The sequence below is a fragment of the Camelus bactrianus genome, chromosome 22 (genome assembly GCF_048773025.1).
Source record: "Camelus bactrianus isolate YW-2024 breed Bactrian camel chromosome 22, ASM4877302v1, whole genome shotgun sequence".
NCBI classification, from domain to species: domain Eukaryota; kingdom Metazoa; phylum Chordata; class Mammalia; order Artiodactyla; family Camelidae; genus Camelus; species Camelus bactrianus.
The window spans coordinates 20,988,712-21,013,924 of NC_133560.1; the positions used below are offsets into that span (position 1 = coordinate 20,988,712).

At 51.7% G+C, this 25,213-nt stretch overlaps 2 protein-coding genes and 1 non-coding gene across 6 annotated transcripts; all 3 read right to left on the reverse strand.

Annotated features, from left to right (window-relative positions):
• Window positions 1-1,564: 1,564 nt before the first annotated feature.
• Window positions 1,565-15,411, reverse strand: SLC5A5 (solute carrier family 5 member 5). Of its 4 annotated transcripts, none has more exons than XM_045508200.2 (15): window positions 14,939-15,411; window positions 14,014-14,079; window positions 13,606-13,657; window positions 13,355-13,422; window positions 12,367-12,521; window positions 11,789-11,929; window positions 11,577-11,706; window positions 9,771-9,883; window positions 9,626-9,696; window positions 9,152-9,238; window positions 8,876-9,069; window positions 7,094-7,155; window positions 6,866-6,990; window positions 6,004-6,119; window positions 1,565-4,875 (listed from the first exon to the last, which is right to left on the reverse strand). In XM_045508200.2, exons 1-15 carry the CDS (start codon window positions 15,293-15,295, stop codon window positions 4,711-4,713), a joined length of 1,902 nt encoding a protein of 633 aa, XP_045364156.2. In that variant the 5' UTR covers window positions 15,296-15,411; the 3' UTR covers window positions 1,565-4,710. The 4 variants fall into 4 exon arrangements, with proteins under 4 accessions (XP_045364156.2, XP_010970440.2, XP_045364157.2 ...); XM_010972138.3 differs by lacking the exon at window positions 7,094-7,155 and adding an exon at window positions 10,604-10,692; XM_045508202.2 differs by lacking the exons at window positions 1,565-4,875; window positions 6,004-6,119 and adding an exon at window positions 10,604-10,692.
• A 5,804-nt stretch (window positions 15,412-21,215) lies between these two features.
• Window positions 21,216-24,795, reverse strand: RPL18A (ribosomal protein L18a). The gene is made up of 5 exons (XM_010972137.2): window positions 24,671-24,795; window positions 23,182-23,361; window positions 22,434-22,563; window positions 21,573-21,682; window positions 21,216-21,361 (listed from the first exon to the last, which is right to left on the reverse strand). Exons 1-5 carry the CDS (start codon window positions 24,686-24,688, stop codon window positions 21,269-21,271), a joined length of 531 nt encoding a protein of 176 aa, XP_010970439.1. The 5' UTR covers window positions 24,689-24,795; the 3' UTR covers window positions 21,216-21,268.
• On the reverse strand, window positions 21,854-21,986 carry LOC123613437 (small nucleolar RNA SNORA68). The gene has a single exon (XR_006720809.1). It is a non-coding gene; the product is annotated as a small nucleolar RNA SNORA68 (small nucleolar RNA).
• Window positions 24,796-25,213: the final 418 nt, after the last annotated feature.

A 25,213-nucleotide genomic window follows, 5' to 3' on the forward strand; every position in this document is an offset into this window, starting at 1 on the left:
TTGAATTTGGTTTGCTATTATTTTGTCGAGGATATTTGCTTCTATGTTTATCAGTGATGATGGCCTATAATTTTATTTTTCTGTTTTTGGTATGAAGGTGATACTGGCCTTGTGGAGTGAGTTTGAGTGTTCTTTCCTCTGCAATTTTTGGGAATAGATTGAGAAGGATAGTTGTTAACCCATCTCTAAATGTTTGATAGAATTCACCTATGAAGCCATCTGGTACTGGACTTTTGTTTATTATTATTATTATTGTTATTGTTATTATTACTGATGCAGTTTCATTACTGATCTATTGATGTTTTCTATTTCTTCCTGGTTCAGTCTTGGGAGATTGTATATTTCTAGGAATTTGTCCATTTATTCTAGGTTGTTCATTTTATTGATGTATAGTTGTTTGTAGTAATCTTAACATCCTTTGTGTTTCTGTGGTGTTGGTTGTAATTTCTCCTTTTTCGTTTCTGATTTTATTGATTTGAGCCCTCTCTCTGTTTTTCTTGGTGAGTCTGGCTAAAGTTTTATCAATTTTGCTTATCTTTGCAAAGAACTAGCTCTTAATTTCATTGATCTTTTCTTTCTTTTTTTAAGTCTCTATTTCACTTATATTTGCTCTGAATTTACAATTTATTTCCTTTAGTAACTTCAGGTTTTGTTTGTTCTTTTTTTTCCTAGTTCCTTTAGGTATAAGATTAGATTGTTTATTTGAGATTTTTCTTGTTTCTTGAGGTACACTTGTATCTCTATGAAATTCCTTCTTAGAACTGCCTTTGCTGGACCCCATAGATTTTTTTGTCGTGTTTTTGTTTCACTTGTCTTCAGGTATTTTTAAATTTCTTCTTTGATTTCTTCCGTGATCCATTAGTTGTTTGGTAGCATATTTTTTAGCCTCCACGTTTCTGGTTTTTGCAGTCTTTTTCCCTTGTGATTGCTTTCTAGTCTCATAGCATTGTGGTCAGAAAAGATGCTTGATATGATTTCAATTTTCATAAATTTATTGGAACTTGCTTTGTGGACTAGCATGTGATCTATCCTGGAGAATGTTACATGTGCACTTGGAAAGAATGTGTATTCTACTGCTTTTAATTTTTTTTAAATGGATGTACTGGAGATTGAACCCAGGACCTCCTAAATGCTACACAAGCACTCTACTACTGAGCTATGCCCCCTTCTGCTGCTTTTAGATGGAATGTCCTATCTATCTATCTGTCTACCTAACATCTATCCAGTCTATTTAGTCTAGTGTGTCATTTAAGGCCAGTGTTTCCTTATTAACTTTCTGTCTGGATAACCTGTCCAATGATATAAGTAGGGTGTTAAAATCCCCTACTATTTTCGTGTTACTGCTAATCTCTCCCTTTATGTGTGTTAATATTTGGTGGGAATGTAAAACAGTATTTAAAACTTAAGCAGTATTTAAAACAGGAATGTAAAACTGTATTTAAAAATTAAATAGAATGATCACACGATCCAGTTTTCCACATCCAGGTATAAACCCAAATGAATTGAAATCAAATATTGAACAGATATTTTGACCCCAGTGTTCACAGCAGTATTATTCACAGTAGGCAAAAGGTTGAAACAATCCAAATGTCGATTGATGGATGAATGATAAACAAAATGTGTATATAGATACAATGGAATATTAGCCTTTTAATGGAAAGAAATTCTGACTCCTGCTACAGCACGAATGAATCTTGAAGATATTATGTTAAATGAAATAAGCCAGACACAGAAGGACAAATAATTTATCATTCCACTTACATGAGATTCCTAGAATAGTCAGACTCATAGATAAAGAAAGTAGAATGGTGGTTACTAGGGGCTGAGGGGAGAGGAGAATGGGAAATTAGTATTTATGGGTATAGAGTTTCAGTTTCAGATGATTAAAAAGTTCTGAAGCTAGATGGTGGTAATTGTACAACAATGTGAATGTACTTAATGACACTGAACTATACACTTGAAATTGGCTAAAATCATAAATTTTACGTTATGTATATTTTGCCACAAAAAAGAGAAAAAGAAAAAAAGGAATACTTTTTGATAGAACAGAACTACAATTCTGCTCTTTCAAAGGCAGTCTTAAGCAACTGAGGAGGCAAGACATGGGAGAAAATATTGGCAATGCCTGTAACCAATGAAGAACTTGCATCCAGAATATAGAAAGGATTCTTACAATAATAAGAAGATATCCCAATTAAAATTTGAAGCAATCAGAACCTAACACATTGTAAATCAACAATACTTCAATTTTTTAAAATTTTGGACAAAAGATTTGAGCAAACACTTGGCTAAAAATACATGGATGGACAATAAGCACAAGAAAAGATGTTCAACATCATAAGTTATCAGAGAAATATAAATCAATACCACAGTGAGATCCTACCACATACACCCTAGTGTGGCCAAAATTAAAAGGACAGGCCATACTAAGTGCTGCAAGGATGTGGAGCAATTAGAACTCTTATACATTGTTCATGACACTGTAAAGGGAATCAACCACCTTGGAAAATGGTTTGACAGTTTCTGAAATAAACATACACCTACCATTGGATCCAGCCATTTCACTTCTAGGAATTTACCCAAGGGAAATTAAAGTGTCTCACACAAAAACTTGTACACTAATGTGCATAAGCAACTTTATTTGCAATAGCCAAAAGCTGGAAATAACATGAATGTTAGTGAATGGATGAACAAACTGTGGTCCCCCTATACAGTGCAATACTACTCAGCAAGAGTAAGTGATGAGCCACTGATACACATGAAAACATGACTGGGTCCCTAAAAGGGCAGCCAAACCAGTTTGTTCTGCCTGCACTGTGGGGCTTTAGCCCTGCCCACGCCCCCGTCTCCCCTCCACACTTCCAACTTGGACTCTGCTCTGAGGACCACCCATCAGTGGAAGGTCTGTTTCCCACTTCCCTCAGTAATTGATTTAAAATTTGTGATGGCCGCATTTAAGTCCAAATCTAAAGGTCTCCACAAAACAGCCTGCACAGAGGGCCAGGTCTCTGAATGGGAATGAAGCCAGATCTGGAGGGGTGTTTTAGCTTCCCGAGGATGCTATAGCTTAAAACAATGGAAATTAATTTTTTCACAGTTCTGGAGGCCCAAAGTCGAAGTCAAGATGTTGGCATGGCTATGCTTCTTCTTTTCTTCTTTTTTTCATGGAGGTATGAGGGATTGAACCAAGGACCTTGTGCATACTAAGCACACACTATTGCTGAGCTACATGGACCCCCGCCTAGGGCCAGGCTTCTTCTGAAGGCTCTGAGAGAACTCTCCCATGACTTTCACCTGGCTTCCGGTGGCTCCAGCAATTCTCGGCATCTTTTGGCTTGCAGAGGCATCCCTCTAATCTCTGCCTCCATGTCCACATGGCTTTCCCCCTGTATGTCTGTGCTTCTTCTCATCTTATAAGGACACAGTCATTAGATGCAGGGCTTATCTTAATCCAGTATGACCTTATCTTAATTTGAGTAAATACACCTCCCAAGACTCTCCCCAGTATGGGAGTGATCACCTTGCTCTGATGCTTTATTTTTTAAAGTTTTAAAAATTGTTATCATTTTTTAAACATACATACAGTTTGGTGGGGTAGATAATTAATTTTACTTAATTATTTAATGGAGGTACTGGGGATTGAACCCAGGATTTCAGGCATGCTGAGCACATGTTCTACCACTGAGCTATACCCTACCCTATCACTCTGATGCTTTAAATACTCGGGTTAATCCTTTGCAGGCTTGGGGCAAGGTATACAGAGATTTGCACTCAGATCTGACTGAGACATCTGAGGCAATGGCCAAAATGTTTTCAGAGAAGACAGAATATCAAGCTTCAGAGTCTATTTATCTGATGTTCATGGATAGAGTCTTCAACCAAGGCTTAGTTGTGTCCTGGTACATGAGCTCGCCTGGCCCATCTGACCCTGTATACCAGTGACATGTCGTCAATTGAGCCTCAGCAACATGCAGCATCTAGGCCTGTCCCTGCCCTGACCCAGTTCGCTGTCTGACCTTAGGCAATCTCACTAAGCCTCAGTTTCTTCCTCTGTAAAGTGGGTTCATGGTCCTCAATGGATAAGATGGGTAAGGGTCCAGGCACAGAAGGAAGGATGAAAATCTTATTTCTCCTTCCTTCTCCCCTCTTGTTGCCAAGATCAGAGGCCATGTGATGTCTGTCCCTCCAAATGGATGAACACAGGGAGGGGATGAAGCAAGGAGAGCTGGTGTCCAACTCTTGATGAGTCTCTGGTTTGCTCTGTGACCTTGGCCAAGTCAATGCCCTTCTCCAGGCCTCAGTTTCCCCACCTGTGAAGTGGGTACAGGGGGTTGGGCCCGAGGACCTCAAAAATCATTGCCAACGTTCAGAGCTGGGGTCTTTCTCAGACCCCAATGTTGGGCCTGGGGGTTTCTTGTGTTGTTCAAAGAAGACTCCAACATCTTTTTTTTATAGGTAGAGAAAAATTTGGCCTCATTTTGGGGGAGCAGGCAGGAGTGCAGCATCTAAGACTAGGGGCTGCCTGGAAGCAGGAGGCAAGATAAAATGATCTGCAAGCAGGGCTTCACCACTTCCCATAGGGCAAGGGCATGTAGTCCCAAGCTTATTTGCATATGATGTGGTCCAGCCAATCGGAGCCTACGGCCATTGGCCCATGGCCTGGGATTGCCTCCCTGAGGTTCCATCCCAGACGTTTAGTCCCTGATTGGCTTAGAGGTCTGTCTCCCGCAGGTCACAACCTTTGTCATGTTCACTGTCAGGGGTCCTGGAGCTGGCTCCATTCACCTCCTTCTGCCCCAGGAAGGGCAGATGGTCCTCATCATTGGGCAGGAAGTTAGGAGGGCTCTTGCCTCTGGGGGGCAGTGCCTCAGCACCCTGGAGGGAAGAGAGGAGAATGACCCTATCAGGGAACCCATTTCTGCTCTGTGTCAGCTCAGATGTCATCCAGATAGGGATAGAGGGTCTGGGAGGACAGAACCTGGGCAGAGTTGCACAATATCCCCTTGTCCAGTGCATAGGCCAGTTCTGTCCCCTCTGACTCCAAAACCTCCATCCCACTTTTTGTCTCCTATGCCCATGTCTCCTATAGTCCAGCATCAATACTTCCATGGATGCCAGCCTGCCTCCTCTCTCTGACTCTGCCTGTTCTGCTTTAAGAAAATAAATATTTCCCCACAGCAACTGGAGGAAGCTTTAAAATACTTCCCTCCCTAGCCCTCCCCCTGTTAAGCTTGTTCTGGACTCAGGGCCTTTGCACCTGCTGTGCCCTCCACCAAGAATGGCTGGCTCTTTCTCATTCCAGGCTCTATTAATGTCACTTCTTCCAAGGGGCCACCTCCATCACAGTATAGTATCCTATTTTATTTTCTTCCTAATACTCACCACCTGCTGAGATGCTACTCCTTTCTCAGTTTACCTTTCTTCTGCTCCTGCTAGACAGTGGGCTTGGACCCCAGACCAGACCAGGGCTAGGTACACAGCAAGTGCTTAATAAATAAAGGAATGAAACAAGGAATCCAAAGCAGGGGCAGGCCTCCATCCAGCTTCCCAGGGACAGTGTTTCCCAATCTCAGCGCATTCACATTGCAACCACATGGCTTTGGCCAACGTTGGTCTACCCCCTGTCGTGTTTCTTTTGTAAGATTGTCTCTACATTGACTCACTTTTGCATGAAGTAATTTTATTTTCAGGAGAGACTTTTTAAAATCAATAACCGAAAGGCAGACCAGTTTCACTTGCCATAGATTGGAAGTAATTGTAAAAGCAGATACAATGAAAATGAATAGTACGAAAGTCTGCTCAGTCTTTGTTAAAGGGGATAAAAGAAAGTGTTGAAGATGTGCTAGCTCCCAACAGACACTTTCCACTGCAGGTAATGAGAGGTTGAGAAAGACAAAGATGGTGACTCACCATGTCAGTTCCCTGAGTTATGGCCACACCAGAGCACCTGAAGCCACTTCACTGCCCCTCCCCCTGCTCTGGGAGCCCAGCCCTGAGACTGACCTTCATCAAACTATCATCCAGGGTAGCCACTTCTTCCTTGGGGGCCACCGATGCTGTCTGCTGCATGAGGTCCCACCAAAGCAGACCGGGACCCAGAGCACTGCGCTTGGTGGGGCCTGAGAGGCAGAGAGAAAATGGGGTCATTTAGTAAGGGGTGGTGGGAACTGGAGACCAGACCCTCTGGAGGGGAAGGGAGAGCTCTGGTGGGTTCCAATCTCAGATCCAATAGTGACCCAGTGGGGACACTGGCAAGTCTCTGCCCCTCTCTGGGCTTCAGTTTCCTCATCTATACAGTGAAGGATTGGAATACAACAACAGTGGATAAACAGGAGGGTTCAGCATGTGGTTCTGTTCACTGCTCCGACCCCAGCATCTAGGACAGTGCCCAACACAGAGAAGGACTCAATAAAAGCCTGGTGAATGTAAAGTCTGAGTCTCAGGAAGTGAGAACAGGTACTGTTATCACTATTTCTCTTGTTCTCTTTTCACTTCTCCACGGGATTCAGAATTCCTGGAGGGGTGCAGAGTTGCCACGGGCCTGATGAGAAGATATTTCAGCACCAGGGACAGCGTCTCCTGGCCCAACCTCACATCCTCTAGCAAGGACTTAATCTTTGGGGACAGGGAGAGGGACTAGAGAGGTGAATAAGGGATGCCTCAGTTTCTGCCTTTGCAAAATAGGACAAGTCCTGTGAGGTGCAGGGCTGTCTTGAAGGCGACACAGCAAAAAGGGTGCAAATGCATCCAGCACACAGCGGCCACTTGGCTGACAGAAGGGTCCTTCCTCCTCTCCCTGCCTAGTGGGTCCTAGAGGCAGAGGGATGGACAGGGTGACCTCTAGGAGGCCACACCCCCTCCTTACCTGTCAGGCAGCTGATGAGGGCTCCACCTAACACGGTGCTCAGTGTGCCCAGGGCACCATAATAGAGGTAGGAAATGGCATAGAAGCTGTCAGCTAAGGTGGATTGATCAGGATCCATTTCAAGGCTAGGGGTGGGAGAGATGAGCATGAGTCCAAAATCTACTCCCAATACATTTGTTTCTTTCTGTCTCCTCCCATGGCCCAGCTCAGTTGTCCATTATCGCTCACCTGGACATGCACAGTAGCCAATTCTTCCCTCTTGCTATTCTACCAACACCCTCAGGCATCCCCTACACACAAGCAGAGGGAGCATTACTAAAACGTAACTCAGATCACCTCCTACTCCTGCTCATCAACCTCCATGAATCCCTATTGCCCTCAGAAACAAGCCAAATTAACCTCTAAGAAGAAACCATAGCTGTGAATCTTTATGACCTTGAATTGGGTAACCATTTCTTAGATATGACAGCAAAAGCACAAGCAATCAAAGAAAACATAGATAAACTGGACTTCATCAAAATCGAAAACTTGTTTATCAAAGGACACTATCAACAGAATGAAAAGACAACCCACAGAATGGGAGAAAATATTTGCAAATCATACATCTGATAAGGATCTCGTATGACGAATATATGAAGAAGTAAAGAATATGTAAATTACAACTAAACAATAAAAAGACAAGTGGCCCAATTTAAAAATGAGCAAGGGATTTGGGTAGACATTTCTCCAAAGAAGATATAAATATGACCAACAAGCACATGAAAACATGATCAACATCATTAGTCATTAGGCAAATGCAAATCAAAACCACAATGTCCAAGAAAAAAAAAAAAGAAAGAAAGAAAAACCACAATGGGATATCACTTCATACCCAATAGGATGGCTAGATTTTAAAAAAGGGGAAAGCACAAGTATTGGTGAGGTTGTGGAGAAATTGGAACCTTCATAGATGGCTGGTGGAAATGTAATATTATGCAGCCACTGTGGAAAACAGTCGGGTGGTTCCCCAAAAAGTTAAACATAGAATTACCATATGATTCAGCAATTTCACTCCTGGGTATATACCAAGAGAAATAAAAACAAATGTCCACACCAACACTCATACACAAATGTTCATAGCAGCACTATTTGCAATTGCCAAAAAGTGGAAACAACCCAAATGTTCATCAGCTGATGAAGGGTAAGCAAGACTTGGTCCAACATACAGTGGAATCTCACTCAGCCATAACAAGGAATGAAGCACTGACACACACTACAATGTGGATGAACCTTAAAAACACCATGCTGAGTGAAGGGACCCTGACATGACAGGCCATATATTGTACAATTTCATTTATATGAAATGTCAAGAATAGGCAAATTCATAGTAACAGGAAGTGGGTTAGTGGTTGCCAGGGGCTAGAGGGAGGTGGAAATGGGAAGTGACTGCTAAAGGGTACAGGGTTTTTTGTTTTTGTTTTTGTTTTTGTTTTGAGGTAATGAAAATTTCTTTGAGTTAGTGGTGATGGTTGCGTAACCTGGTGAATATACGAAAAGCCACTTTTAAAAGGCTAATTTTATGTTCTGCACACTACATTGCAATTTCTTTTTTTTCTTTTTTTGGGGGTGGTAGGAATTAGGTTTATTTATATTTAACAGAGGTGCTGGGGGATTGAACCCAGGACCTCCTGCATGCTAGGCACTAGGCATCATTCTACTACTGAGCTATACTCCCTCCACCCCCACCCCATCTCAATTTTAAAAGAAAAGAATCTGATTCCTCTGGCTGGACCTCATCTCTTATCTTTTCTCCTCCCATTAAATCCACCCCAACCTCACCATAGTTGAGAAGCGCTAAACGAGAGACACTGGTCTCAGAGCCTTTGCACTTTACCTTCCCTACGCTGGGAATGCCCTTCCCTCACCTTTTCCCAAGCTTCGCTCCTACTTCTCAACTGGGACTCTGTTCAAGGGTCCGTCCCAGTCCACACCTGCTCTGGCCACGCCTCCCCCTCAGACCTGCCAGCTCACCTGGAAGCCCTGCTGGAGGCGTTGGCGGCGAGAAGTGGGTCCAGGAAGCCAGAGGCATTGGCTGACGGCACAGCACAGCCGGCGGCCGATGACGGCAGGACTCCCATGGACTGCGCGCTCGGCGGGTACAGAGTGGCGCCCACGGCCACCCACAGCGACAGTGCCAAGCCCACTGCCAGCCCGGACAGGACGCCCTGAGGGCGGACCCAGAGTCAGCGGAGCGCGAGGCTAAGCCGCGCGCACTCCCAGCCCCCCGCCCCGCCCACCCCGACTCACTGGCGTATTGCAGGAGGGGAAGAACATTCCCAGCATGAAGGCTCCGAGGAGGGGACCGCTGATGACTCCCATGACGGTGAAGGAGCCCTGGGAGAATGGGTGAGGGTGGGTCTGAGGACAGAGCCGTCCTACTTTTCTGGCCTGTTTACCCGCTGGGAAAGCAAGACCTGAGGAATTCCACCCGTCGGTACCTCTATTTCCCTAAAGGGGAGGGGATTCCTTGTCCTTGTCATTCTCCCAAAGATGATCCTCTTTCCTGACAAATCTGGTCTCACCTCTAGGCCAGGAGGAGGACCTTCTTGCCCCCAGGCCACCACCCACACCTCCCAGCTCTCCAGTTTCCAGCCAGGTGGTGGCGTCAGTCAGAACTCAGTTCTGCCACCGACCTGTAAAACCCTCTCTAAGCCTCAGTTCGACACGGACGATGCCCCACCTCTCGGGGAGACTGGGGTGGGGTGCGGGAAGGGGTCTCACCTGGAGGACGCCGCCCCCCAGCAGGGAGGACAGAGCCGCCACGGTGAGACAGGCGGAGCCATAGATGAGTGCTGTAGCGGATGGGGATGGCACGGTCAGCATGGAGAGGCAGCCCTGGTCCCCCACCCTGGTCCTACCTACTCACAGAGCCCCTTGGAGATGATTATGAGTCTCCGGGGGGACAGATTTGGCAGCCGAGGTTTGATGAGGTCTTCCACAGTGACAGCAGCCATGGCATTGATGCTGGTGGATGCGGTGCTGGAGGCACAAATGGGGGAGAGGTGTTCTCAGGCCACATCAAGGGATGGGTGACACCCCCTTGGGGCCCACCCGCTGGGTGAGGCCCTCAGCTGCCCACACCATCTGATTTGCCAGGACCCCACCCAGCCCAAGAGCAGAGGCACAGGTGACAGAATCCCTCAAGAGTGGAGATGTCCACCCTCCCATTCCGCCCACAGACCTGAGACACCACCATGGGAACAAGGACACCCATGACCAAGGACATGAATGACACAAGTTCTCATTACAGAGCAATAATGGGGAGAACAGCTGCATGGGACTCTGGTCACAGCAGCAGCAGGGATGTGGCCAGAAGTCATGGAAGATTCGAAACCAGCTGAATGGGAGGCACCTGAGAGCAGGAGTTGGGGACCACTTGCTCATGGTTGTGCTCCAGGATTTAAAACAGCAGTACCTGTCACACAGATGCTCAAGAAACATTTGTTTGGGGGAGGAAGGACAGAAAGAAGGATGGGAAAGGAGTCAGGTGTGGCCCTGTCGGGCGATAAGAAGGTGAAGATCCCCAGCACTGGGATCCTTATGCCCAGGGTGTGCCCGCTGCCAAAGCCCACCCACTGAGGACTGAGCAGGAAATGGTGGACAACCCCAGGACATTCCATCCCACAGTGGGGTGGCTGTTAGGGACAAGGAGGCCCCACGGTCTCAGATGTGGCCAGGTGAGCAAACAGGGCCACTCACCTGAGGGTGCCGCTGTAGGCACAGGCCAGAAAGAGCCCAGGGACTCCAGGCAGGTCCTTGAAGATATCCAGCACCAGCAGGGGCATGTACTGGGGGGAATCGGAGGTCAAACTCCAGGACAGCAGGACCCCAAGGGCAGGGGCTTCTGTCTAGACTCACACTGCATGTCCCTGGTACCCAGTCCAGACCAGGCTCACAGTGGTCACTGAGTGTTTGCTGATTGACTTTGTGGACCCATGCCAAGAGCCCTGAGATCTGAGTGAGGCAGGGTCCTGTGACATCTTCACTTTCCTGATGAAGACAGCGAGGCCAAAGAGCTGCAGTCCTTGCTTGAAGTCAGGCAGGCAGGGATCTGACCCCAGAATAGGATCAGATGGGATGGTCTTGCAGCCTTGGCCAACTCTGAACCCCATTATTAGAGTTCCAGCCAGTGTGTGACCCAGGCATGGGTCCTGGCCCTGGTGCTGCCCCTGACTTGGCTGCAGACCCCAGGCAATTGCTTTACCCCAACCTCCAGCCTCAGTGTCTTCATCTGTAAATTGAAGGCCATGTCAGTCTTGGCCTCTTCCCATGTTGAAGAATTTGGTGGGAAACTAACTGCTCATGAAGGGAACAGCATGAGGCACAGAGTAGGCACTTGGGACATGAGAGCTGGTCATTATTGTTCATGTCATTGTTTTATGCTGGATCATGGTCCCATCTCCTCCTAGATATCCCTCAGGGAGTCTCTGACTCCAGATCTGAAATGAACTTCCCCTGCTCCCATGGCTTCCCATCCCCTTCCAGACTCATCTTCCCCATTCCTCCCAGATCCTTCTCTGAGCCAAGCTCTTTCCTGCCTCTGGACCTTTGCACAGGCTGTCTCTCTGCTAGGAATGCTCTTCCAGCCTTACCCCCCAGAGACTCATCCACACAGAGATTCAGCGTAGGGGTGGGTAGATAGGAGAGGCCTAGGGGCCTGGACCAGACTCACCTGATCTGGGGCGGAGATACGCCCCGCGAGGAGAGGGTCACAGTCAATATAGAGTGTGAACATGATGATACCGCAGGCAGTAGCGCTGAACACAATCAGGAACAGGCCCAGTTGGTTGACGAGCAGGGCCCTGCAGGGGAGAGTTGGCCTCAGGGTGGGGAGGAGGGTAGCACATCCCAGAGGTGCCCACCCTGTTCCTCCTAAATACTCACAGCTTGGCCTGCTTCTCTGTGCGACAGGCTACATAGCGCTGCACCTGTGCTTGGTTCACGCCATACATTGAGAGCCACACCAACGTGCCACCCACAACAAAAGTCCAGAATGTGTAGCGGCTCCTTGGGTCCAGGTCAAAGCTGGATGAGGACAGGGCACATTAGCCATGTGGGTATGCCATACTGACTTGACCTTCCCAAAGTGCCCCCAGTGGCCATTCTGGATGTTATGGACCTTAAAGGGACCATTTGGGGTGGGTTCTGAAGTGTAAATAGGGGTTTGCCAGATTAAAGAGTCATTTATTCGTTTATTGAGCAATCCATATATGCATTCAAAAATATTTTTTTTTGTGCCCACCTGGGACCTCAGAGAGCTTTCTGGGCTAGCGGGTGGGGTGCTGCAGTAGTCTGGGCCAGCTGGAGGGATGGGGGCTAGGGGAGTACAGAGAGAGAAAGGGCTCTGTCTGTGGGGAGTCTGGGAGGGCTTCCTGGAGCAGAAGGCATTGGCTGGCTTCTCTCGGGTCAGAGAGATGTCGGCTCCCTCGTTTCACAGTATCCCCCTCTACATGTTCACTCACTCCATCGGGTTGATCCGGGAATGGTTCTTGGCAAGCTCGAGCACTTGCTCAGGCCCACCCATGAGCATAGTCCCGCGGACCAGGATGACCCAGAAACCAGTCAGCATCACTAAGACCTGAAACACGTCAGTCCAGATCACAGCCTTCATGCCACCCTGCAAGATGTGACAGAGAACAGGAGATAGGGTGTCAGGGGGCTTGGCTGGTGTTGACCTGGTCTGGCCTCGAGTAGTGGCCAGGACCAATGCCCGTCTGCCTGTTTCCTCATCTGTAAAATGGGATTAATAACAGTACCTTCCTCAGGGTATCATTGTGAGAACTAAACCAATTAACACAAGAAATATATCTGGAACAGCATCTGGCACATACAAGTATTCAGTGAGTTATGGCTGACACTATTATAATTATTACTGCTATTGTTATTATTTGCTGCTGTTTTTACCCATCCAGCCTTCATGTCTTTGCTTTCCCTTGGCAGCTCCTGGATTTTCCTGTGGAGAAGCCCCTTCCCCCCTCCCAGGTCATTCATGTGAGGTTAACCCTACTCCCAGCTCCAGGAATAGCCGATCAGAACATCCTAGCCCCTCAAACTTCTGTGGAGGGCTTATCCTGCACAGAATACCAGAGTCAGTCAAAGCCCTTCTGGGACTTTAGCCTGCCCATCCTGAAGTAGGAACTCACTTTCTGCTGGAAGAAAGCCAGAGGGGATGGAAACCTGGAGCTGTGGGACCCCTAGAGATGGGAGAGGGACCCAGAGGATGCTGTTGTAGCTCCTGGATCCAGCCATGACTGAAGCTAGCTTATACTTAGACTCTCAGCAATAAGCCTTTCAAATCACCTTTCATAATAAAGATGAGGAAACAGGCCCAGCTGGGAAACAGGATTCCTTGGAAGGAAGGGAAGGTAGGGAGTGGATGGGCCAGCCAAGGGTCTCTCCCACTCAGTGGGCAGGGAGCCCCCCATTGGGTGGGGGTAAAGGGACATTCACCACAGTAGTGTAGAAGGTGCAGATGGCTCCGGTGGACAGGAGCGACGCCCAGATGTCCAGCCCGGTCACTGTGTAAGGAGACCCCCATTAAGCCGCTGGGCAGGGTGTAAACGTGGCCTCTGCCGTCTTGGGCCCTCCTTTTTCCGGGAGGATCCTTCCCTCCCAAGTCTCTCCTAGGGCCACTCCTCTCCCCTCCCCTAGTTCAGTCTCTAAGGCTTTGCCTCTTTCGGTCACCCTCCCCTCAGTCAAACCTTGGTTCAGGATGAGAGCGGGAGCGTAGATCACGATGCCGGTGTACAGGGTCTGCAGGTAAAGGGCAGGGGCAGGTGAGTCGGGGCTGGGGTGGGGGGAAGGGCACCTGGGCGAAAAGGGAATTAGGAGATGGAGGGAGGAGATTGGTGGGGGTGGGGGCGGGGGCTTGTAGGGTCGGGGCGGGATTAAGACGGGCGAATGGGAGAGGCCTGCGGGCCAAACTTGTAGATGGGGCCTCCAAGAGGCGGGCGAGAATAATTGTGGGCGGGGCCTAGGCAGGGCCTTGCAGGGTTGGGAGGGACGCACGGGGCAGGGTCGCGAGCGAAGAGGGAGGGCTGTGGGCGGGATCGACCAAGAAGGGACCTGAGCTGGACCCTGCAGGCGAGGACAGGGCCGAGACCACTCACTGTAGCCACCAGATACTGCAGGGTCCCGCAGAGCCGCACAGCGCGGCTGAAGCGCAGCTCCAGGTACTGCGAGAAGGAGCCGAGGGCTGGTGGTTACCTAGACAGGCCCTACCCAGGGGCCCGAGGCCTCTGGGGTCCTTCACCCGCCCTCTTGGCTTCTGCCCTCCCTCGAGAGGCCAACTGTGCTCTCTGCACTCTTGCCCGCGGGGGATCCTGCCAAACGCACACACTTCCACCTATTTGCACACACTTGTGCATACGCGCCATCTCCGCACCTGTGCACATGGCGTGTGCCCTGGAGGACTGAGCCACCAAGTTTGCACACATTCGCTCCCCGCCCCCCGCACTCGTGTCTGATCATCCCCCGGGGCTGCCACCGCTCTGAATCTACTTGCGCATGATACAGACAAGTGCCTGTGGCCAACTGTAATTGGCCGCCTACTGTACACTGGCCACGATTTTAATCACTTTGCCCACTGCCCTGCGGGGTAAGTCCTGTAATTAGCACGGTTTGGCATTTGGGAAGCCTGAGCCAAGAGTCAGCCCTTCGCTGCAGGTAGGAGGAAGCTGGGATGTCGGATTTAGAATTCGGGGCCCGCCGCCCGGCGAACACTCGGGCGTACGCAAGCCCAGGCTTGTTGGGGACAGGTGTCCACACGTGAGCACGCCCGTGGCTCCGCCCTGAGCGAGCTTCCACAGAAGAGAACCTGGACGCAGGCTCCGCTTCCTCCTTCCTTCCCCTGGCCCCACTGCCTGGGGCTTCTTCCCAGAACCCTCCCCACCTCTCTGCCTGGGGGCTCTCCATTAAAGCACCAAGGAGCCGACCTGCGGCCGTTGCACAGCAGTTCAAAGCCCCAGGGCCTCCCGCGCCGCCTCCCTGCATTCCCAACCAGCCAGATCCTGCCTCCTGGCCTCTGCCCGGTACCTGGTAGGTGCTGGTGAGGCCCAGGCGGTAAAAGACCGGCAGGAAGAACAGAGCAGTGAGCAGAGAGTTAAGCAGCTGTCCCAGGCACATCCAGAGGAACTTGAGGCCGTAGCGATAGGCCTCGGCTGGCACTCCCAGCACCTGTACTGCCGACATGAAGCTGGCGGCCAGCGAGAGGCCGACGGGCAGGGCCGTCAGGCGCCGGCCACCGGTGAAGAACTCCTCGGCGCTGCGCTGCCCGCCTCGCGCTAGCCCGACCCACAGCCCGATGCCGGTGGACACCAGCAGCATGAGGGCGAAGACTCCGTAGTCCCAGGCTCCGAACGTGGCCCGCACCCCTGCCTCGACGCCGGCCATGAGGTGCAGGTGCAGGGACCAGGCAAGTCCTCGACCCTTCCAGCCACCCGAGAGCCCCGGTGAGGGAAGTTGGCAGCGGCCGAGAAGGCAGGACTGCACGGAGGTGGGAGGATGCTCAGCCTCCGCAGCGAGACCGCACTCGGGTCCCTTTTGGTCCCCGGTGGGCTGGGCAAGGACTCTGTTGATCCTCTCTGGGGTCGTCTGCCTCCCTGCCGTCCTCTTCGTTTTCACGTCTGTTTCCGCCGTCTTTCTGTCCGTCCACCTGGCCTCCCACTCGGTCCGGCTGCCCAGGGCGGCCGAGTATCCACCACCCAGCCGTCTGTCCCTCTTCCTGGGCGATATTGTCAGCGCTGACTGCTGGAGGTCTTGGTGGGGCTAAAAGGGACAGCTGACGGCGGCGGGCTGAGGATTTATCGGGCTCCGGGGTCAGCGAAACTCCGCCCCTAGACTTGGGGGCGGGCAGGACCCGCACCCTTTCCGCCCTGGACTGGGTCAGAGATACTGGGACAGGACACGTTGGTGACTGTTGGGGATTGGGGGGAGGATCCCAAATGCTCCCCTTGCTTCAGCATTCAAATCCCCACTGTTTGTATCTTGAGTTACTGGGAGCTCACTGACATACAGGACTGGGGTTTACTTTCAAGGTTGCAGTGTCTCATAAGACAAGTTTGCTCCACTTGAGGCCCTCCTCCAATAGGCACCTTGACCCACTACCTTTCTCTAGAGCCCAAGGGGAGGGCATCACCAAACCCCACCCTCAGGCTAAGCTGAATGGGAGGCAATGGGGTTCTGAGGGCATACAAATTTGAGGAAGACTGCTTCTCTCTGGGCCTCAGTTTCCTCATCTGTAAATGGGGATAAAATAGCCCTTGCTTCAGAGAAATAAACTGAATCTGCATAACAGGAGCCTGGCACAGAGTTCACTCATTTCTTCATCCATTCATTTGTTGGTTCCATTACCAAACATGCATTTAGCGTCTACCCAAAGCCAGGTATTAAGTGTATCATGGAAATCACGGGGGAGGGGCTGTCAGTGGCCATAAACCCGAATAAGTGGAGAGACTGCAATGTCCCTATCCCACAAATGAGAGACTGAGGCACATGGGAAGGGAAGTCTCTTGTTTGGGGTCATGTCATCAAGAAACCCAGCCACTGTCATCTTGGGGCCCTTTGCTGCTGGACCCACAGGGACTTTGGACTCTGGAGGCTCTGACCTCTGGGTTTGAGTCCTGACTCAACCTTCAAAAGCTCGGTTCCCTCAGTGGGGAGGGTATAGCTCAAATGGTAGGATGCATGCTCAGCATGCATGAGGTCCTGGGTTCAATCCCCAGTACCTCCTCAATAAACCTGATTGCCTCCCCCCACCAGTAAATAAATCTGGGTTCCCTCCTCCACAAGCGGGAAGAATCTAAGAATCCACTGGGTTGAATGCTAGGGTACCTAAACCCTCCCCAGCTTCTGCCGCCCCCTGGTGGCCGCCTTTTGCCTACACGTGCCATCCAAGCTGGGTCCAACATCTGCCAGGCTCCAGGCTTCCTCCTGTGTCGCCCGGGACTGTCTTTTCTCTCTCCCTCTCTGTGCACGGGTTCAGGGCCGGTCTGCTCTTCCTTGGGGCTGCGATACCACAGCTCCACATGGGCACCTATTGCCTGCTGGCATGCACCCAACGCCAGCGTCAGGAGGGTGGGGAGGACACCGAGTTCTTCCTCCTTCCACCTCCTTGCTGCATCCTTCTGGAAAATCTTTGTGAAAAAGGGGAAATCCGGGAGTTTTCCCAGCAAACCGTAGCAAATATGCAAATACATGCAAATTGATGTGAGTGCAGGCGTAGCTGGCTGTCTCCTCTGGCAGGGGTGGTAGGGGGATCCGTCCCCTGACAGCTGCTCTCTTCTACACTGGTGGAAGGAGGGTCCAGGCTGCAGACTGACACTTGGGCTGAGTCCCGTTCATTAAGCACCTACTGTGTGCAGGGGCCTGCACCCGGCACTAGGAACACAGCAGGATCCAGATGGACCCACCCTGCACAAGGGCTCAAGGCTCTGACAAAGCCAGCAGATGAATATCCATTTCAGAAGCTGATGGATGACAGGAGATGGTCCGGAGGGGGTCACCTTATGTGGGGACTCAGGGAAGGGATCAGCAGGCAGAGAATGAGAAAGGCTTGGCGAGAGGTGGAAGGGAGGGCCATGCGGTGGGAAGGAACAGGACAGAGAGGGTCACAAAGGACTTTAAGCCTCGATGAGGGGTCTGGATTTTATTCTGAGGGCGTTGTGGGGGTGAGAAGGGGGGATTGGAGAGTTCGGAGCAAATGAGGAACCCAATGAGAAATGCATGGATTTAGAACATGTTCTGGACTTCCCGGACGTGAGAGGAGGTCGAGTTGGGAGACTTGAGAGGTGGAGGTGGAAGGTGGTGGGGAGCAGGGAGGAAGAAGCAGTCCCACCTTCCTTGACTGTATGATTATGGAATGGGAGGAAGGCAGGCAGGACCCCAGGACCCTCCACTGATGGGGGAAGAGGAGCAGGGTGATCCCTGAAGGCCCAGCAGGGGCAGAAATGTCTAAGAAGTCTAAGAAGGGGCAGAAATGTCAGAGTACTGGGTGGGTATCTGCTGCCTGGGCATCCCCAGCATCCCCACATCGCCCTGGAGGGGTCAGAGATAAGAGGTTGTGAGCTACTCTAGCTCCAGCATGATCTACTGGGTAACTGTCCTTGAACATCTAATCCTGCATTCAGTAAAAGCAAACCACTTTTACTATGGGTGGCTGTCACTGAGATTCCCTGGTTCCAAATCTGGAGATTCTGATCCCATGATTCTGAGTTTCTCTGGGTTTCAGGATCTAGTATGGGTCTCTGGGGCCCCCACTCAACTTGCCTTGCCTTAGTACTTGCCCTTGCTCCCATGGTCCTGATTCAAGAGTAAGGTGCTGGGTGGGTCAGGGAGGGGCGGCTCTCCCCCAGGGCTCCCAGCCATGCCCGGGCCCTGACATGTGGCACAAGGACAAGCCCAGGGACAGGACCTGGGAGCGCCTCTGTACCTGAGGAGGTGGGCAGGGTCTACCGGGCTTCGCAGGTTCCAGATTCCTGCCCTCATCATCCTTGGGCTGGCTGTGAGCCCAGGAAAGGGCCTGTTGCTCTCTGGGCCCCAGCTGACCAGTGGGGACTCTGTGATCCAACTGGCTGATCCCGCCACACAGGCCCCACAGGGAAGGGCCCATTTCCTCCTAGCTCCAGGCCCTTGCTCTGGTTGGTCCTGGCACCTCCAATCCTGCCAGAGATTGAGGGCTCAGTTAAATGATTCTCACCTCCAGCCAGCGTCCCAGTGGCTGCTCTAAGCAAGGTTTGTAAGGAATTACCAGGTGGGTGTCTGTGGATAGTTATGAGTAGATGGAAGGGTGGCCGGCTGAATAGGCTTATGTTAGTGAGCCGGGGACTCACTCATTATTTGGTTTAGTCTCCTCAGTAACAAGATTGACCCTGTCCCCCAGCTGGTTGGGACAAAGCCATTCCAGCTGGTTCTCAGGCTGTAACAAGGATGAAGTGTTGGTGGCTTCAAGGTGGGGATGGGGGTGCATGGGGAGCCTTTGTGGAGCCCTGGCCTTCCACCTTCCAGGCAGCGCATTCTCTCGCAAGACTCCTGGCCTCTCGACCTATAGCTCATCTGAAGCCTTCCCCACCCCTGCCCCCAGACCTAGGGGATCACCAATCCCACCCTACACAGGAAGAAAGTAAGGCTGAGAGGGCAGAGACTTGCCCCAGCACAGGCATCAAGGCCCACCTCCAGGCGATGAGTGACAGTTTTAGATCGTAGCCTAGAAATGACTGGTGTTTACTTCTCAAGTTCTACTCATGCAGACACAGGGTCAGGCATTCAAGTTCCTCCCACCTTTTTGCTCTTGGGTATAAGTTCATGGCCAAAGACAGCTGCTGAAGTGCCAGCTATCATGCCTATATTCTAGCCCCAATGGTAGTTCCTGGAAATAGCACATGTCACTACTGCTAATATCACATGGTCATACCTAAACGAAAGGGGGGCTGAGAAACTTTTCTGGGTGGCATCTAGAAATGGAGATCCCTATTACTGAGGAAGGAGATGATTATTTGGGGGCAACTAGGAGTTTCTGCCAGAAATCACAAGATTAAACCGACTAGGCAAACATCAAGAAAAATTTGGCCTGGCTCCTGAAAATATACTTAAACATCAAAAAGTATCCTGAGAAAAAGTATTTGCAACATATATGGGGAAATATTTTTTCAGGCTTTTTGCCCCACATACATGAGCTGTAACAAAAAACAAACCCAGCAGCCCAGTAGACACGGTTCACGTTCATTTTACTTTTCATGTGAAAAACTTTATATCACGGCCAAATGCCTCCTCCACAGAAGGCAAAGCAAAATCAAGTCCCAAGGTTTTTTTCAATCACGAGCTTGCTAACTCATGGTGTTAAGGCTGGAGAAAAATATGCCCCCTTCTTAAACGGTGTTGAGTGATTCAATACATCCATGGAAGGCATCTTGGCAGAGTTAACATCAAAAACTTGACCCGGCAATGCCAGGCCCAGGACTCTACTGTCATTACCCAACGTGGTGCAGATACAGGAAGAAGGCTACCCATTACCCTTTTCTGGGTCCCACACACACTGAACTCTTCCTGGAGACAGTGTCACATGTGGTCCTGACAGGCTGGGGACAGAAATCCAATCAATAAACATGAGCAGACATGTGGCTTACAAACCTCAGTGAGGCCAGTACAGCGATCTGTGGAGACCAATCTAGGCAGAGCCCTCAGCAAGTGCAAAGGCCAGGAGGTGGGAAGAGCCAAGGGTACTGGAACAGCGGACAAAGCAGCCAGAAAGAACCCACGGTCTTTCCTGTGAGAACAGCTAGCTGCATGTGAGCCCTGCCCCAGGTATCTGGGCATCTCTCCAACAGATGGGGTCTGGAGTGAACTGGTTTTCTGGAAATCACCCGGGCTCATCATGCCAACTAGCCCCACAGGCTGGGGAGGGGAGGCTGTGCCCTTGCTCAGGACCCTCCAGGTCAGGCTGCTCCCCCACACTACCCTTTTGTGTTTCAGCTTCTTCCCAACCCATGGCTCTTTGGAAAACAAGGCAGGTCCTCACTGACCTTGTCTCCACTGCCTGCACAGTGGTGACTCCCCAAGACTTGTTAACAGTAAATGATTGATACCTTGACCTTCTGAATAAGACACCAAGGTCCAAAGGGCTGGGGCTGCCCAAAGTGAAACACCAAGGACACACTCAAGCCATCTGAGCTCTCAGCTGGGCCTCAGCCTCCTGGGTGGTTACTACCCGCAGGGTGGGATTAACTTCAAGCCTGGAATTCCCCAGGCCTCAAGCAGTTTGCTGGAGACAGATGCCCACTGTGAGACCTTTGCCTCCTTGGGCAGGATTAGGACAGTGTCATTCATTCAAGGGGCCCCCAGCTGGTGAAGGGGAAACAAGTGCAGCAGAGCAGGCCCATGGCCCTCTTGGGTGCCCCCGCGCGTCTGCTCTGAGGATCCTGACCAGGGTTGTAGGCTGGGGGTAGGCGCAGACCCCAGGAGGAATGAATCAACCCAATTCCCTTCAGAATCCAGCTGTCATCTCACCACTGCAGAAATGCAGGGAGATGAGGACAGTGTCTAACAAGGTAGGTGAGACAGATCTGGGGGCCAAACCTGTGCCTACAGCACACCCTGGAGCTCATAGTAGAGGGGTGCCTGATGGCAGTGAATGAGCCAGAGAGCTGGGGGAGGAGGCCGGGGAGGGCATTTGCTATTCCTAGGGCTCCCCTTCTGGAGAATCCGGTGTTCGGGCTCCACTTAAGGAGGACCCCTCCCAGAGCAGAGAACTCACAGCTTGGCTGCGTCCTTTAGAGTTCTGCAGGGCGTGCAAAGAAAACAAGTGGGTCTGAGCACCTGGTTTCCCCAAAGAGTTTATTTGGGCAGAAGGGGGACAGGAAGGCCCTGCACCTAAAAGAAGGTGTTGGGCCTCTTGGTGGTGAAGCGTGGCTTGTGCTGGCGACGCAGGACCCGGTGGGGCAGCGGGAACTTGATCTTGGAGTCCTGTGATGAGGAGAGGCAGGTGAGGGGGGCTGAAAGCTCTCAACATGGTCTTCCAGGGACCACTGAGGTGTGGCCACCCCCCACTGGGCTCCTGCGTCAAACCAGGTACCTTCCAGCAACTTCTAAGGCTGGGGGAGTAGCCAGGCCAGCTCGGTGTTCCAGGGAAGCCCCCTCAGCCCAGCCCACTCAGCAGGGCCCCCAAGGCACTCACGTGGAACTGCTTGACCGCTGGTCGGCGGCACTTGCTGGCTGCAATCTCCTCCACCTTCATGATTTGGATGGAGTGGGCCCGGGCGCGGTGCCGGGCGCCCATGTCTCGGTCTGCAGGGAATGGGAGGGGGCAGGTGAATGGGTACTCCTGAGATGCGGCACTTCCCAAACCTTCTCCGATCAAGTGCTTGAGGGGGGTGCCGGGAGAGGGGATAAGGTGGCAGCAGTGACTTGGGGACTGGGTGGCCACAGCATATGGTCCCAGCAGGCACTGGCTACCAGCGATGTAGAACCTCCAAATTCACTTTGAGGGGCACAGCTGCAGCCCCCCAAAGGCGACGAGATCCACTTGCTGTTAGCACCTCTGTTTAAACCGCTGCCACGAGAAACAGCAGTTCTTGGGTTTAGGTGCTTGGGTTCTGGTCCCAGCAGGTGACCCTCCCTGGGAGCACCTGGGGCCACTAACACCAGGTCCCAACACTGGATACGGGCTGGACTAGGTTCTGGGTGGGAGCTGCATTCTATACAAGGGGTGGACCTCAAGAGGAGGGTTCCAGATACAGAGGTGGTGGGTGAACCCGTTTGAGGATGACTCAAGGTCCCACCCTCCAATCCCCCAAGTCTACTTGCTGCCCAGTTCCAGAAAAAGGTGTGCTTAGAGCACCCTTTCCACTCTGCCCGCCCACTAAGCAAACACCTCCCCTGTATCCCAGGTCACCGTCCCTGGGACTCCCACCTCTGCCCCAGAAGCCTCTTGCATCTGTCCTGCCTCAGTCTGGCAGGAAAGCAGTCAGACTGAGCCACAGGGCCCTGCCATGTGAGTCTAAAGGAGGGACCGGGCTGTGGAGCCCTGGTGGCTTACAGCACTGAGTGACGGCGCCTGCTGTGGTCAGGTCCCGGTACTCCCGGTACATGTTGTGGGTGCCGCTGCGGGAGTCATAGCGCAGCCAGATGCCGAAGTTCTTCACCCGCAGGGGAGATTTCTCGAACACCTGCCAAGGAACGACTGGCTGAGGTGAGAGCAGCAAGGGGCTTCAATTTGGCCCCTGTCATCCCCGAACCTCTGCCTCAAAGAACAGCCCAGAACTGCCAACCCCTCCTCCCCGGCCTCTCTTATGCCTGATTCTCAGTCCCTGCCCCTTCAGGCAACTGAAGGGAATCTGCTGTCCAAGGGAAATTCCCATGGCAACAGCAGGGGGTACAGAGCAGTCCAGGCCTGGACCAACACAGCTCCAAATTCCTCCCTAACCCACCTCTCCTGGGATCACCTGGGCTGAAAACCAGCTGCCACCCACTGGAGCCCGACGGTGCAGAGTCCAGCACCCATCACAGCAAATGTGCCCAGGTGACAGCACCTCTCCTCACTTTATAGATGAGGCCCAGGGAAGGTGATAGTCTCAGCCAAGGTGTCCCAGCGCACCTTCCCTCGGCCTTGGGCTTTCTCCGCAGTGAAAGGGCACTGAGGCACCCATTCCATCCTGACCTAGGGCCTGACCACCAGATGGGAACAGGACCAGGGGTTGTAAAGTCTGGTAACTCTGAGGGGTGACTGATGCCCCATGGGAAGGTGTAAATCCACTCCAAGCCCCACTCAGCCTGACACCCCATACCTGTCCACAGTAGACAATCTCCCCGGAAGACTTCTTCATTTTTTTCAGCTGAGACACAAAGTACCAGAAACGGGACTTGGCAACAACGTGATTAGGCGCAAAGATTCGCATGCGATAGAGAGGCGGTGTGCGGCATTTGGGGGTGGGCAGGCAGCGCCCCACCACCTTGTACTCTCGCAGCTGCAACAGAAATAGGGGTGAGGTGGGACCAGCACCCAGAGCCAACCATGGAGACGCACCCCACTCCCTTTCTCAAGCTTGTTGACAACTGGATCGGGGATGAAGAGGGAACATCCCCGGACTCCAGGGCCTCCATGTGAAATCTCGGTGACTGTGGGTCACACCACTGTCCAAACCTTCCCCATTAAAAAGAATAAGGGAAGGATGATTAACCAAGGTGCCTGTGTGCCCTTTGCCCTGGCTGAGGAAAACTGGGTGCAGTTGTGAAATTCCCTTCCCTTCCTCTCCCTTTATACTGGCCAGAACTTAACAGCCAAGCTGCCTCCTTCCCCCACAATATCTCTGCAGCTCACATCTTGCTAAAATCCTCTTTCATCCAGGATCTCAGAGATAGTGAGCAGCCTGAGATCTCATAGCCAACTCCTGGCAGAACCAGGACAAAAGTCCAGTTCCCTCCCCAGCCTTGGGCTCCCTGCACTGCTGTCGTGACTCGCAGCTGCCTCAGTTTCCCCAGCTGCAGTTCAAGGGTTTGGACTCCCAAGTAGAAGCTCCCTGTTAACACAGATGCAAAGCGGCAGATGTTTGCCAAATCTAAATCCTGTGATATTACAGAAAGGAGCCACTTCCACAAATGACTCGTCATCATTCTAATACCGAAAGAAAACGGTCCCAAATATCACAATCTAGCTTCCTACTTCCACCTCATTTGACTTATCGGCCTCATGGACTACCCACTCGGGAAGGGACCGATGCGATCGGACTCTTTTCAAGTGTGGAAAAGCACTGGAAAACTGAAAATGATCCAACCGTACTGCTTCTCCCCAGGGCCTGCTCTTTCATAGTGCCCTCTAATTTTGCCTAGCACTTGCCACAGCGAAAAGGCTCGCACTCCCCATATCAGCTCAGACTTAAACTTTTCTTCTACTTCTCACAGTCAAGGGAGAACCAAGTACTACTGCTTGCCCGCCCCATCCCCCCAACCACGTCCACTTTGTCAATGGAGAAACTGAGGCTCGGAAGCTCAATGAGGTCCCTGAGCGCGTGTTTCAACGCCGAGCACCTTGTCCCTTCCCTTGGAAAGGAGACTCAGCCTGCCCGATCCCCGCCGTCCCCGAGCCCACCCGGGCCATGCACCGGCCTCCCCACGCGGCTCCCGCGGTGGCCGCCATATTGGCGGCCACTGGGGGCGGCGGCGCGCGGGGCCTAGCCAGGAGCGCGCACTCCCAACGTGTCCCATGCCTCCTCCCGCGGCCCCCGATTCGGCCTGCGTCCCGTTCGCCGACTCCCTGGTCCACCGCGCTCGCCTTACTGTGCCCGAAGCCTTCATAGCGCTCTATCCGCACTCGCCGCCACCCACGAAAAGGAAGTAGCGGCCCTCGCGCAGCCGCTCACCTTGATTTCGTTGACGGAAGTCCCTCCCCTTCGAGGACGCCAGTCTATTGGCTCCTCGGCCTCGCGCTCAATAAGAACTGCTTTTTCATTGGCTTCGGATCCGCCAACCTCTCACAGCCCCGCCTCTCTTCGCGGCGAGACTACAACTCCCAAGAAGCAGCGCGGCTAGACCCGTCTATTACACCGCGAACGTAAGGGAGCGTCAGCGCGCGCGGCAAGCCGGGAGCTGCCCAAGAAGTCTCGGTGGCAAGTTCCACGAGTGTTCCTCATCCCCGTGATGCTTCTGTATATAGAACCAGACCTTGGGTAATCGCGATGTTTATGGGGACATCGCGGCACTTCCTCCCACTCCGGGTCTCTTTTCACCCCGGAGCTCTCGAGCCACGGACCTGAGAATTCTCATCTGTAAAATGGAAATACTAGTGTTTTTCTCCTAGAAATGTTGCAATAATCAGATAAA